At 31.9% G+C, this 14639-nt stretch overlaps 3 protein-coding genes across 7 annotated transcripts; all 3 read left to right on the forward strand.

Annotated features, from left to right (window-relative positions):
- Positions 1–2015: 2015 nt before the first annotated feature.
- LOC100777508 (uncharacterized) lies at positions 2016–8504 on the forward strand. 4 transcript variants are annotated; one of them, XM_003548415.5, is made up of 10 exons: positions 2016–2176; positions 2528–2753; positions 3280–3381; positions 3690–3859; positions 4996–5129; positions 5237–5414; positions 5955–6510; positions 6853–6965; positions 7084–7336; positions 8116–8504. In XM_003548415.5, exons 1-10 carry the CDS (start codon positions 2115–2117, stop codon positions 8338–8340), a joined length of 2019 nt encoding a protein of 672 aa, XP_003548463.1. In that variant the 5' UTR covers positions 2016–2114; the 3' UTR covers positions 8341–8504. The 4 variants fall into 4 exon arrangements, with proteins under 4 accessions (XP_003548463.1, XP_040866702.1, XP_040866703.1 ...); XM_041010768.1 differs by having other exon boundaries at positions 5237–5291; XM_041010769.1 differs by lacking the exon at positions 8116–8504 and adding an exon at positions 7788–7962.
- A 2700-nt stretch (positions 8505–11204) lies between these two features.
- Positions 11205–12721, forward strand: LOC100306661 (uncharacterized). 2 transcript variants are annotated; one of them, XR_418626.4, is made up of 3 exons: positions 11205–11689; positions 12243–12325; positions 12360–12447. XR_418626.4 is itself a non-coding variant. In NM_001251408.2 (2 exons), exon 1 carries the CDS (start codon positions 11312–11314, stop codon positions 11648–11650), a length of 339 nt encoding a protein of 112 aa, NP_001238337.2. In that variant the 5' UTR covers positions 11261–11311; the 3' UTR covers positions 11651–11689; positions 12243–12721. The 2 variants fall into 2 exon arrangements, 1 of the variants encoding a protein (NP_001238337.2); NM_001251408.2 differs by having other exon boundaries at positions 11261–11689; positions 12243–12721.
- A 263-nt stretch (positions 12722–12984) lies between these two features.
- On the forward strand, positions 12985–14085 carry LOC100792959 (protein SRC1). Its single transcript, XM_014768608.3, has 2 exons — positions 12985–13276; positions 13891–14085. The coding sequence occupies exon 1, from the start codon at positions 13000–13002 to the stop codon at positions 13252–13254; it is 255 nt and encodes an 84-aa protein (XP_014624094.1). The 5' UTR covers positions 12985–12999; the 3' UTR covers positions 13255–13276; positions 13891–14085.
- The last annotated feature ends 554 nt before the right edge of the window (positions 14086–14639 follow it).

Here is a 14639-nt window from a genome sequence, read left to right on the forward strand (position 1 = left end):
TGTTATTTTTTCCAAGTATTTTAACAACGACAATAATTCTAAATAATACATTTCTCCAATGTTCTCTATTTCTATTTATTTGTTCTTGAATATGCTTGTTAATTGTTTTATTTTTTAGCAATCACGTTTCTAAATCAATCCATGAACTCATGTTAACAATATGCTCATTACTTATCTCATGACTCTTTAACTTAGAACTAATATTTCTCCAATCCCTACTACCTTCACTAACTAATTTACTTGTACTAGGAATAATATCAAACAATTTACAATAAAAACAAAATACTTTATCTAAGTCTTGAGAATAAATCAACCATCTTCTTTCATGTTTTTCTCCATTAGGTAACTTTAAAATGTAAAGTGATGAAGAAAAGTGTCTTGATAATTCAATCTTAAGAAAATCTATATCAGTAATTCTAATAGGGCATTTTTCTACTAATAAATCTCTCAAACTTGTATCAATATTTCTCCAATGACTTGGATCCTATATATTTTTAGTAGTGGATTTTTCTAATTCATTATGAGTATGTGAATCAATGTAGTCTTGTTCATTAACTAATATTTATTCTCTATTTTTATTTTCATCTAAGTCTGCATTGTTTACATGTTCATTCAATGAACAATTACCTATATTTTCAAATTTACTTTTCTTGCTTGTTATGATAAATTTATCTATAGTCCCTTTTTGTGATTCAATTAAAGCTTCAATGTGTTTCCTTTTTTTTTTTTGTTTCAAATGATCAAATTCATATTTTCGAGTTTACATTTATATATTTTAAAATAAAACAATGACTATAAATCAACTTTAAAGAGAGAGGTTATAACAAAAAAACCTAATTGAATAAGAGTGAACAAATATAGATATATTGTATTAGCAACGACTATTGGTGAAGACGACTTATCGATTCCGATGGCGATTTTCTTTAAAAATCTTGCTCTACTTTTTGGATTGAATTCAAGGGATTGTTATTTGATAAAAATGCCAAAATAGTTACAAACTCAAAGAGACATATTCATATTTATAGGACCAAAGAAGAGTGCTATTATTTTTTGATTCAAAATTAAAAGAATTAAATAAGTTAATATGAGATTTTTATTTATTTTTAAAGGTGTAGCCGACAAACTTTTTATTTTCAGGCAACAATAAATAACTTTTAAATCCGATTTCTTCTTTCATTTAAGTCATTTTACTTATATCATATGTGTGACATGATATTTTCACTAATTTCTCTATCATATTGTATAACTAATCTCCAAATATTTAAGCACAAGTACAAAGTTAATATAATACAAATAAAAAATATTTATATACGTAAGCTCAATTTGAATTGAATTAGATCCACTTTAAAAATGAAATATAAAATATATCAACTTTTTTTTGTTAAAATATGATTTTTTTCCCTTAATATCTAAAATTAGTAAAATTTGGATTTAATCTCTATAAAAAAAATTATATATTCTTTATTTTTCTAAAATTATAATGTGTTAACTTTTTACTCTGGCCTAAGTTTGGTTTGATGGTGGAATTTGGTGGTTTGATTTTCTTTTTAATTTATGACAGTTTTTAGTCCTAAAAATTATATTATAAAATTTAAACTAAAAAATAACACGTAGGTTCGTTCAAACCTAATTTCAGGCAAAAAAAAAATCAAGCATTTCCATTTTACAAGGATAAATAATGAATAATTTTTTTTGCATAAAAAAATATTTTATAAGGATGAAAAATATAAATTTTATTTATCCGACTTTCAATTTCAGTTAAATTTTTACAATATAGTATATCAAGCTTAAATGCAGATTAAAATAAAGAACATATAAGAATTTCTATTTGGTACCGGATAATTCTAGCGAAAGAAAACAGGCTCGAACCGCTATGGGGAATGAAGACGGATAGAGAGGAGAACCAAGTGTTGCATGCATGCGTTGCATGGCCATTACGACGTGGCGACTAATGAACCTTCCCACGTATCACCCTCTCATCTATTACTATTAGACCAAACCCTTTCGATTTTCGGTGCCCCATTGCATTTTAATCAGTATTTAGTATTTTATTTTACTCACCAAAACAGAGAGAGAACCATAGAGGAAGAAACCAGACCGTACGTACGGTTATTATGGCGATGAAACTCAAGTATCTGTCTTCCATTGCCGAGGATGTCATCAAGAGATGTTCACAGTAATCTCTCTTTCCACTCTTATAGCCATTTTCTGATAATAATAAATGATAACAATAATCTTATTATGCAAGGATGTTAGAATTATAAAATTATAACACATGTATATAGTGTTATTTTCTTTGGAGAAAGTAGCTTTTGTATTTTAATTTGTTACTTTTAATTTTATCCATGTTGGTGTAGTTGCTTTCCTAGAGCCTGGAAAAACCTATAGAAAATGGAGTCAATTTCATGTTCTAATCTTGTGGTATTATGCCTATGCATATATATGTTTATAGGAACTAGATCATGAAATGCAAACATGGTAGTTAACTATTAAATTTACTTTGCCTTTGCTTATTTTTGTTACTTAGGAAACTGGACACTTCAGTAGAGAAATTGGTGGAAGATTTTGAAGGAGGATGGAACCCTGAAATGGGAAACTATTGCAGAAAATTAGTTGAATTTTGCAGTGGGAAGGGTGTGAATGAAATGTGCCACAACATAGAGGGAAACATCAATGATAGCTCATTTAGCAGGTTGACATATGACATGATGCTTGCTTGGGAGAGACCTAGCTACTACGATGAAGAACCAATGGTGTGCATATTATTTCTCTCTCTGACGAACACACTTTATATTTTTGGGACAAAAATGAAGTTAGATATAATCTAATATCATGTTACCAACTCCAATCAAAATAAGAATTGGCATTTCATTTTGATAATAGCTGGTAATTTTAGTTACCAAGACCAAAGCATTGCCAACAATGTATTTGAGATATTTGATGAATCTATTAGGAACCGAGATTCTTTTGCAGTGATTGACCATGGTTTTATTCTTCAGATTTTTAAGTAATGATGTTTAGTTGAATTGGCTCAGTTTAAGAACCTATTTCTGCTTAACAAATTCTGTTGACAAGAGTGAGATTACATTTAGGAACTGATGAAGTTGGCTATGCATGGCTTGAAATTATTGGTCATTGAACATTAGCCTAAGATCTGTTCCTGTTTAATCTGAACTTCAGCATTATCACCTTCCACATCTAAATAAGATTTTGATCTAAAGCTTATTGTTTTTGTGTCTACTGCTGTTATTAATCAGATGAGGCTTCTGAGGTTTGCAGGAGACTGTAGCAAAGGAGAAAGAAGAAAGGAAGATAACTTTGAATACCACTCAAGAACTGGATGATATCCCTCTTTTTTATTCAGACATCATGCCCCTCCTTGTTAGAGCATCTTTTCCCCTTATTTTGTTATGATATTACAGAATACAAATGATGTGTTTAAGCTGATCCTTTTATTTTTAGTTTTAACTTATCATAAAAGTTTGACTTCCAGCCTTTTGCAAGTCTATCAAACAAGACTTGGTTCAAAGACCAATTCAATCTCTTGACTTCCATTTGAACCAAGCCAGTTTGATAGAAGTACACAAAATTTTTATGGTTTTAGGTGTAGATATTTTCAATTGTAGCTGGTCACACTTACTTTGTGCATTTTCTTTTCTAATCATATAATTCATAAACTGTCCTGCCAGGTTAATAATGAGCCCAATGTTGGAGAAGATGCATTTGTATGGTTGGGATCATTAGTACCTTTAGTTGCAGATGTATCAAATGGAAGGTTTACTTTTGAATCTCTGACAGCACCAACAGGCAACCGACTACATTTTCCAGCATACGACATGTTCTTAAAAGAAATGGACAAGTAATGCATTCATCTGATGAAAGATTTTTTCCTGGTCTATTTGCATGCATTTGGAGTTCATAAGTATAATAGCTAGGAAAATCCTCCTATTTTAGGCTTCGTTGGAATGCTGTTTATTGTTTAACAATATCTCTGATTTAGAATATGATGACTATCTTGGATTATTTGATAGTTGAACATATAATATATGCAGAATGAATTATCCAAGTTGTATGGAGATCTAGAAGGTCAACAAAGCATTAGAATCTACACATTAGTTTTTTTGGTAGAATAAAAGATATAAAAGAGAGATAATAACATAATTTTGATTGGGGAACTGTTTAATATTGTTAAGATTTATAAAACCAATCTGGTGTCTTTACCTGACAATTTAAGCTTTTGAGAGAATTGATTTTTGGACGTTTAAGAATTTGATCCTTACCTCCTTCAATTTCCGGATAAAATTTCAATTTCGCAAGGTATAGTTAGCCTATGCATTATCCTTGCTTTAAGCCCCTTCAGGCTCTTTGTTGAGCCGGCCAATTATATATATAAAACAAATGATGTGCCTTTACTTAAACGTTTAAAGCTTATCTATAGTGTGGATTCTTGACATGTTGTGATTGCCTCTATTTCCTTATACTAAAAGAGAATATTGTGAGTGGGGATTGGTTTCATTAGAAAAAATGGGAAGATTTTATTTTTTCTGGAATAATAGATGCATTAAATTATAACATTGGCTAAAGGGCAATTTCCATGGAGAGGAATAGATCTGTTTTTATCTCTTTCCCTGGCTAGTAGATGAACTAAACAACACATGCCACTGTAATGGTTATGCTAATGTTGAATTGTTGATTATAACCACTTGGCTTTTGTGGATAATATAAAACTCTGAACTCATAGAACTTCCTAATGATTCTATGGTGGATGAAACAATAAATTAAAGTTTGTAGTCTATTAAAGGGTAGGATTCCTTCCAAGAAATTTGACATTTAGAAAAAGTAGGAACTACTTTCAGCCTCTTGGATGGGGTTGACTTTAATTAATACTATAATACTATAACCAGAACATGCCTGTTAGTATAAATAAAAATTCATATGCAATAGATGGAGTCCAATTTCTTAATATCCTTTATTTTTTAATTTATGATTCCATAGGTGCATACGACATTTGCAGAAACATGCAACACCAAATGGGGTTGAACTGGCTGAGGATGAATATATATTACATGTAGATGGAACAGCCAGCACACAGAGAGTAGTTCGGCACATTGGAACAACAAGTTGGCCTGGTCAGCCGCTTCGTCTCTCTGATCGTTAATTTTATCAATGCATTAGAATCTATAAAATTAGTTTTCTCTTATAAAAATGTAAATGTTGCTTTGCTTTTAATTGCCAGGTAGGCTTACACTGACCAATTACTCTCTTTACTTTGAGGCTTCCGGAGTAATAAGGTATGAAGATGCTCTCAAAATAGACCTCTCCAAGAATGTTGAGCAGAGTGTTAAACCTGCTGCCACAGGTCCATGGGGAGCTCAACTTTATGACAAAGCCATAATCTATGATTCAACTGATTTGTAAGGACAGTAGCATAACAGCTTTTATTATCATCAATACCTACTCTGGGGTTATGTATGTTAAAAATGCCCATTGAAATATCCAGTAGGGATTTAATCTTCATAAAGTATATGTGCATGCTTGTATATTTACAGAAGCACTAGGCTTCTAAGATTTCATCAAGGTAACCCCTTTTAAGTTTTTGGTGAAGCTCAAACCTCAGACTTACCACTGCAATCTTTTAAATGAACACGATTCCTGAAAAATCATAGAATTTGCGGAATTCTACATCCGATGTGTATCAAAATGGTCAGGTCTGACCGAAAAGCTTATGAATGGGAGAAATCAATATGTTGCTCTCTAATATTTTGAGTGTTATTTGTTATTTTTTATGGCTTTGACATAATCATATATCGGTTCTGATTAAGTTTGCTAGTACCATCTCAATGTAATATCAAATATAGAAATATATATAATCTGATCACTTCTGTCTTTAAGGGTTTTTTTTCCCACTTCTGTCATTAATATCAATGAGTAAATATTTCTTCTCAATTTTCTAGATCGGAGACAGTTGTACTGGAGTTTCCAGAGCTTACGAGTTCCACGAGACGTGATCATTGGCTTGCACTAGTAAGGGAAATAATGTTTCTCCACCAATTTTTATCGAAGAACCAGATAAATTGTCTAATACAAACATGGGAGCTGCATTCAAGGACAATCTTGGGAATCGTAAGGCTGCATGCAGCAAGAGAAATGCTAAGAATATCACCTCCTGTCCCAACAAAATTCTTAATATTTTCCTTATACAACGAGATACCAAAGGGAGATTATGTGCTAGAAGAGCTCGCGGATAGCCTCAAAAAGGGCAATAATGGACAGTCATGTAGTGCAAGTTCTATCCTTAGGAGTATGAACATTTCCAAAAGTGTAGATTCTGATATAATAATAGATGAGGCAAGTCAAGCAGATGGAAGTGTTAATGTTGTAGACGATAGTCCCTCATTGGAGGCTGCTATCAAACAATCTAGGGAGGAAGAAAAGGAAATTCTCATTGCTAAAGCTACCACTGATGAATTAAAGGAGGAAGGAGTCACTGACAGTGTTTTGGTTATAACGGTAAGGGTTTAACCATAACAAAGCTTATAAGTATCCTCATTGCTGAACTCTAGTAAGGAGTAGCACATGATGGTGCAAGATGGGGTTGTTTCTTTGAAGCGAAAAGTATATTTTATGCCTTTCTATAAATTTCTTTTATACTTTGGAGAATGGGAAGTTCATGGTCTACATGACAAATAATTGTAGGTCATGGTATGCTAAAGTGCCTTAAGATGTTTTTCAATTAACACTTCAATTGAGAACAAGATTCCAGGATTGCCCTAAAATGGAAAGAAAGCATGGCGTCATTGGCATGTTTGAAGTTGAGACTTAATCATAGTTTGCTAATTTGTCATTGTATAGGAACTACTGAAGCCACTTAAAAATGCAGTCCCTTGGTTTCAAGAAATCTTCACATGGGAAAGGCCAATAATTACTCTTGCTGTTCTTGCTGCATCCTTGATGATCACCTATATGTAAGTTCTCATTTCTTTACTCGTTTTAATGGTCAAATTGTGTTAGACTCATAAATTTTTTCCATGACCATGAGTGAGTTTTGCTAAAATGTATGTAAACATCACGTGGATAACGCAGGGAATGGGTTGGCAAGACATTTGCAGTTTTCTTGATTTGGGCAATAATAAAGATGCTTGATGCAAGACAGAAAAATATTCATGATAAAAGTAACGAGATAGTAATCAGTAGATCCAGTATGGCTTCTGATCAATCTACGATGGAGAGCATTGTCTCAGCCCAGCATGGATTGTATACTGTTCATGACATGATGCAGATAGCAAACATAGCAATGCTAAAGATATGGTCAATACTTATTTCAAAGGCTGATAAGGTACTTGTAAGATTTTTTTTTCAGCAGTTATCATGATGTCAGTGAAGATTGATTCTAACAAATAATAAGTGCTTGTTTTAGAATGGAGTCATATTTCATTGATCAGTCATCCTTCACCCTTGAATTTGATATAACAGCACATGTTGTACCTTGTGCCAGTGATGTATATGAAAGCCTTCAGGGGTGTAACAGCAGCAGTCACAGATATATTACCTGTAATAGAGAATGTGATTTAAAATAAATAGGCCAATTTTTTTTTTGTAATTATGATTTCTTCACAAAATGAATATTGCCTAAAAGACAAAGGGACCAGCGGTATTAAATTTACTTTTATTTGCTTCTGCTTCCATTAAAAAACTATATACTTTTAGATACAGGTGTATAGAAATGAATAATGCACTTAGCAAGATACCATTTGACACACTCATTCCAACACATTTTCCATTATTAGGTGAACTTTATGTGAGTTCTACTATAAGACTTGAGATCAAGAGTGGGGAGAAAATGTAACATCCAGAGACCATATCAATAAAACTTCTGTTCTTTTGTTTAGTTATGAGATTGTTCTAATTCTTCTAGGCTGGAATTAGATTTTAGTTGAATGTGATAACTATGAGTTTTTTCTTCTTCTAGTCTTCATATATGTTATGCTTCTTCATTTCTGCATCGCAATTGATAGTTTTGTTTTTTTGCTCCTTCTATCCTATAATGCTGTGTGTTACAATTTATGGTTGCTTTTATTTACTAATAAATACAAGTCATTATTGTTCCCGTGGCAGCATGCAAATTTAGTGATGGTGGCAATGAGTGGATTGGCAATCTTATTGGCAGTAATTCCATTCAAATTCTTCCTTATGGCTCTCATTCTCCAAAGCTTCACTATGACATTAGGAAAGTCCTCTGGAAGTGGAACAGGGAATAGACGGTTAAGGGAATGGTGGGATTCAATACCAATTGTTCCTATCCGTGTAGTAGATGATCCTAACACTGTTGATGCTAAATAACTTTTTATTCACCCTTATTAGATTTTCTAGTATATAGGTTTAATGTATGTAGCCTTTGCCCCATAACTGACTTTGGTATAATGGGAACTGGTTAGTGTACAAAGCAATATATAGAGAAGACACTGAAAATACATGTATAAATAGTTGTGCCTTGTTTGATTGCATTTCTTGCTTCAACTGTTTCGGTTTAATAAACTCCTATAGCGGATGAAAATGAAATAAGTATCACCATGCTAATTTAATAAGATCTGAACTAGTTTTGCGGAGTCAATAAGTTAGCTAGCTATCTAATCAAATATTGTTAATTTTGTAATCAATTTCCTCATCCAATCAATTTAGCTTTTTATCTTGCTGCTGTGGGGCTTAAAACACTATATTATGGTTGATTTCTTATGTAACAAAAATACATCATTCGGTTTTTTGATATCACATTTCATATTCATGCCAATAAATAATGGTCTTGCACAACTTCTAAGCTATGTACTCCTAGAAAGAGGAGTATTAGCCAATAAAAATTTCAATGGAGATGACATAAATGTCCAAAAATTTCAATGGAGATGACATAAATGTCCAAAAATTTCTCAGCAAATAATGAACTTCTTCTTGTTTTAAAAACAACTAATTTGTCAGCTTGACATTCATTTCAAAATTTAATGATTTATTTCCCTTATACTCAGTCAAGTTCTTCTATAATACTTTTTCAGTAATATTTGACATTTTTGGCTCTCATAAAATAAAATATCCGATACCGCCATGACAGTTGGGTATGATTTACTTTAAAAAATTTATTTAAAAAAAAAATGTACATACACTACTAACAAGTTATTGATCTTAATAATATCAGATTCGATCCTCTTGCTACGTGATCTTAATAATATCATATTCGATCCTCTTGCATTGGAAATGAAAAAAGAAGATAGGAGTTTCCACTAAACATAACCAGTTAAAGTTTTTGACTTAAGAGTAAAGCTAGGAAATATACATACACCAATTGTTAAATTTTTCTTGTCACTTTGTGTAACAAAAAAAGAAAGAAAAAAAAGTTTTTCTTGTACGGTCAGTGAGGCTGTCGGCAAGTTTAAGACCATCCACGTGTCATGATATGAATGAAACAAAGGATGAGTCCTCATTTAAGAAAGTTATCAAACGATGCGCTGCAGGCATGTGAAGATAATCAAGTTATGAAATATTTTATTTTTTTATTAGCTATTATTTTTAATAGCGAGTATCTATAATTCCATTAAATAAAATTGACAAGTGATTCCTTAATGAGTGGTCTTTACTCTTAGTAGGTGTGTTTAGAGCATTTGAAAAAATGCTAACAAAATTGTTATTAAATAACGAGATTACTATATACTAGTTTATTAAAATACTTTGACATGTTTTTTTTCTTTTCAAAAATAAACAAGTGGTTCTTACTTCTTCCATCTTCATTTAATTCAACGATCATCTTTTAAATTCAGGTCGGTAACAAAAAGAAAAGCGTTCAAGAATAACGTTCTTTCCTGCTTTAATTTCCTCAGATACGGAAAGTGGGCCCTATTTAGTTTTCAATGGGCCCTTCTTATCCTCTTTTGGATTTTTTATTTGTGGCCCATAATGGTCGGTCAGTCGGTCATCTTCCCCCTCATTCCACGCTACCCTATTTCATTCATTCTGCTTTAGAATATTTTTCAAAATAATACCATCATTTTTCTTTCTTTATTTGTTCTTTACTCTTTTACCCTCCTTCCTAATTAATTTTTTTATTTTAAAATAAGAGAGACTAAAAAGTAAAGGAGAGAAAGCATGTGATGGATTTGGACATGATTATGTCCTCATACCTTCTTCCCATGACTTATTCTTTTTCTCTAGAGTTGGCTAATATCTATCATAGAATTTCTACTTCTCCTTTAGTTTTGAAATAAGGGAAGAAAATATGAAATGGAAATGAACTATATCCCAAAGTAGTAATCTATAATACAGGATAATTAACTTTATAAAATGCATTTCTTATCTGATTAAAGGGACCTAACAATTTGGACAGACATTGTCATGATTTGCATAATACATGGCCATATCCCAACTTAAAAGATTCTCTCTTTGTCTTTGCAATTCGTAAGCATTGTCTCATTCTCTCAATAGGTTCCGTAATACACAGGAAAAGCTACAATTAGGTTCCAAATGCTCAAATTTTAACGACTCAATTGCTTGCGCCTTAACCACTCGACACCTGTTTGCCTTTAAGCTTAAAGCCTCACCTAGGTCATTGTCTAATTAATTGATTATTCATACTTTAATTTGGTACCTCTCAATTCGTTACCAAGCAAAAAAATATATACATTATAGATAAATGTAATTAATATAATCACCATTACAATCATGGTTTGGTCACTCCAGAAATCTTAACGTTACAATTAAAATAACAGTCACAAATCTTTTTAAAACTTTGATCATTTGCACCAATAAATGTTGATGAATTAAAAATGTCAAAAAATAATCATTTTTATTTTATTTTATAAAACACTTGAATGACAAAAATGTCAATGAAATTTCAAATCTTTAAATAATATAACATTATTATAATTGTTACAAGAAATATTTAAAAAGGAAAATCGTATCATCATGCATCAGATTGGATATATTCTGGAAGCAAAATAATTATAAATGATTACACGCAAAGAACACGCCCATGGTGATTCCCATAATTTCATCTGGATAAATACTTAAATTTGTCCCCTCTAAAAGTATGTGATGCATTAAAAAACTAATTATAAAAAGATAAAAAAATATAAATTTAATAAAAAAAAATGTGACAAATTATGAGAAGAATTTAGTTATTTACACTATTTTTATTTAATTCGTAACAAATCCATTAATGTTTCCACTTTATACCTAGCTTCTCTCCCTATAAATACCATTCATCCCTTGGGGTCAGATCATACCAAAAACAAAACAAGCCAAGTGAAAGAGAGAAGAAAAGTCAAAGACAATGTCAGGGATCATTCACAAGATTGAGGAGACCCTTCATGTGGGAGGCCACAAGAAGGAGGAGGAGCACAAGGGTGAGCAGCACCATGGTGGAGAATACAAAGGGGAGCATCATGGTGAACACAGTACTGAATACAAAGGAGAGCATCATGTTGGTGAGCACAAGCCGGAGCACCATGGAGGAGAAGAGCACAAAGAGGGGTTCCTAGACAAGATCAAGGACAAGATCCACGGCGAGGAGGGTGGCGCCACCGCCGAGGGCGAGAAGAAGAAGAAGAAGAAGGAGAAGAAGAAGCATGAACATGGCCATGACAGCAGCAGCAGCAGTGACAGTGATTAGATTATCTCCCACTGCTGCATCACCTATATATCTTATAAGGTATACTTTTGTTTTGCATTGTTATGTTATGCTCTATCCAAATTCTCCACATTTTTCTATTACAACATGGGTGATGAATCACGAAATTTATGATCTTATTTTCTTCTATCACACTTGAGCTAACAAATCAAATTATGCATTTTGGCACAATGGCACCCCTGCTCGTTGAGATCTCATTTTTAGCCTAATATAACCGACTGAAGATTTTATATTCATGGAATATTCGTCAAACTTTCTTTTCTATATATATATATATAATTCATCAATTTCTGCTCCTGCATGTATATCTTCTATATTAAAATGGATAATGTTAAGTGTATACTGCATTTTTGAGAGATAAGAAAAAAGAAAAGAAAAAAAAGACGAAATGAGGAAGAAGTAAAAGGTAAAGAAAGATGATAAAAAAATTGTGATGGAAAAAAGATTAGAAAAACATGAAAATTGAAATATAAGAAAGAAGTATATAAAATTAGGATTTTTTTTCTAAATAAATAATGACTAACGTTTGCTAGCATATGTTCTAATTTTTTTTTTTCCTCCTTGTCTGATGCAGGTGTATGGGACCATAGTAGTGAGGGCTGTGTCTTTCTCTTTTTTTCCTACTTGTCATTTATATTTATGAGCGAGAGAAATAGTGCGTGTATCTGGTTGCTAATTCGAGTGCTATTAGTCTGTGGTTTCGTTGGTTTGTAACCCCTCTGCTTTGGTTATGCTGGATTGTATATTATCCTTAAAGAAATAAAAGATTAAATTATCAATGCGTATTAGTAGTATTACATGGTATCTATTGTGGTTAGATCAGCAGAAAAAAAAAATTCTATTGTGATTACATTGTTATTCCAAGTTCCAACATATCGCAATTGATGTGACTATAATTATGATCACCGTGATTCCAAAAACAATGATATTATGATTGAAATTATGGTCCGCAAATTATTTTTTAAAACCTTTGATCATTTCCACCAAAAAATGTTGATAAACTTAATTTTTTTTACTTGTGATCAATTTAATTATAGTATAACTTTATAATTGTTACAAATATTTAATATTTGTGATTTTCAGATTTGTATATTTTTTTAAAACAAAATTAGTATAAACGACTACACCCACTCGTAAAGAACATGCTCATGGTCGTTCCCATAATTTCATCACAAGTGGTGGATAACATTTTTTTTCTCTAACAAATTAACAACGCTTCCGCTTTATCCCTCACTTTTGTGCCTATAAAATACCATTCAATAGTATATACCATACCAAAAACAAAAACAAGAGAGAATTAGCTAAGTGAAAGAGAGAAAAAAACAGAGACAATGTCAGGGATCATTCACAAGATTGAGGAAACCCTTCATGTGGGAGGGCACAAGAAAGAGGAGGAGCACAAGGGTGAACACCATGGTGGAGAACACAAAGGGGAGCAACATGGGGAAGAACACAAAGAGGGTTTCGCAGACAAGATCAAGGACAAAATTCATGGCGAGGGCGAGAAGAAGAAGAAGGAGAAAAAGAAGCGTGAACATGGCCATGAGGATGGCCATGACAGTAGCAGTGGCAGTGATAGTGATTAGATGATCTGTGTTATAAGATAAGGTGAACTTTAAATTGTTTTATCTTGTTCTATTATGCCTTATCAAAATTCTCTACGATTTTAATTCAACATTATTTTTCGTCATAGATTTTAATTCAACATTGATCTTTACACACATGGATGATAATGAGTTAGGAAATTTATGATCTTATTTTCATCTATGATTTTTGAGTTAACAGTAGCAAATTATACCTTTTGACACAAGTCACACAATAGCACCATGTGTGTTGAGATCTTATTTTATTATCATTTTTGGGGTGACTTAAGATTTTATAATCATGGGATTATTCGTGAAATTTTATTTTCTATAATTGGAGAGCATTATGATCATCGCTTTCTGCTCCTGCATGTATCTTCAAATTTAAAATGGACAATGATAAGTGTACACTGCATTCTAATTAATTGACACATAAGAAGTGAAAGAAAGAGAAAAAAATTGAGACGTAAAAAGTAAAGGAAAAATAAAGATAAAAAGAAAGGGGGCAAATGTAATAAATCAAATGATGTGATAGAAAAAGAATGAAATATAAGACACACCAATTAGGATTTCTTTTAAAATAGTGACTAACGTTTGCTAGCATATGTTCTGATTTATTTTCCTCCTTGTCGGTTGCAGGTGTATGGGAGCATAGTAGTGATGGTTGAGCCTTTTCTTATTTCTTTCTTGTGAATTTTAATCTATATTTGTGCGTGTTTCTGGTTGCTAATAGTCTGCGGTTTGGTTGGTTTGTAACCCCACTGCTTTGGTTATGTTTGATTGTATATATTCGTAAAGAAATAAAAATTTAAATTATCAGTATTATTAGTATGACATGACAGCATGATTTTAAATAGTGATCCGCAACCTTAATATTGCTGTTTTGTCTGCAACCACATCGGCCAACGATTGCAATGTGGTTTTCAATCACATGAAATACCACAATGTAACCGCAACGGAACCGGGTTGGAAAATTAAGTTAGAATAGAGGGAGTGTGTGGGAGGCAAAAAGTGATGAGAGGGATAAGAGTCGAGAAGAGTTTAAAATGTGTGTGAGAAGAAAATAAGAAGAAAAAAAAAGGAATTTTTTCATAAATTAAAACTAGTTTATGCATAAATTAATCTATGGAGGTTCTCTTGTATAATTTTTTCTGAAAAATGAGAGAATTTTTATAAATTAATTTGTGCATAAGTTAATTTGAACTAATGAAAATGTTTATTTTTTATTTTATTTTTCTCGTAGAAGTCTTTTTAAATAAGCTTACTTAAACAAGTCCTAAGGATAGAAAATAAATTCATAATTTTTTTAAAAATAAAATAGAGGGTGATAATAGAAAAAAGTGAGGGTGAGAAAAATGCCTATCGTGTTTAAGCTCCAAAAACTGAAA

The sequence above is a fragment of the Glycine max genome, chromosome 16 (assembly GCF_000004515.6).
Source record: "Glycine max cultivar Williams 82 chromosome 16, Glycine_max_v4.0, whole genome shotgun sequence".
In the NCBI taxonomy this organism is placed as follows: domain Eukaryota; kingdom Viridiplantae; phylum Streptophyta; class Magnoliopsida; order Fabales; family Fabaceae; genus Glycine; species Glycine max.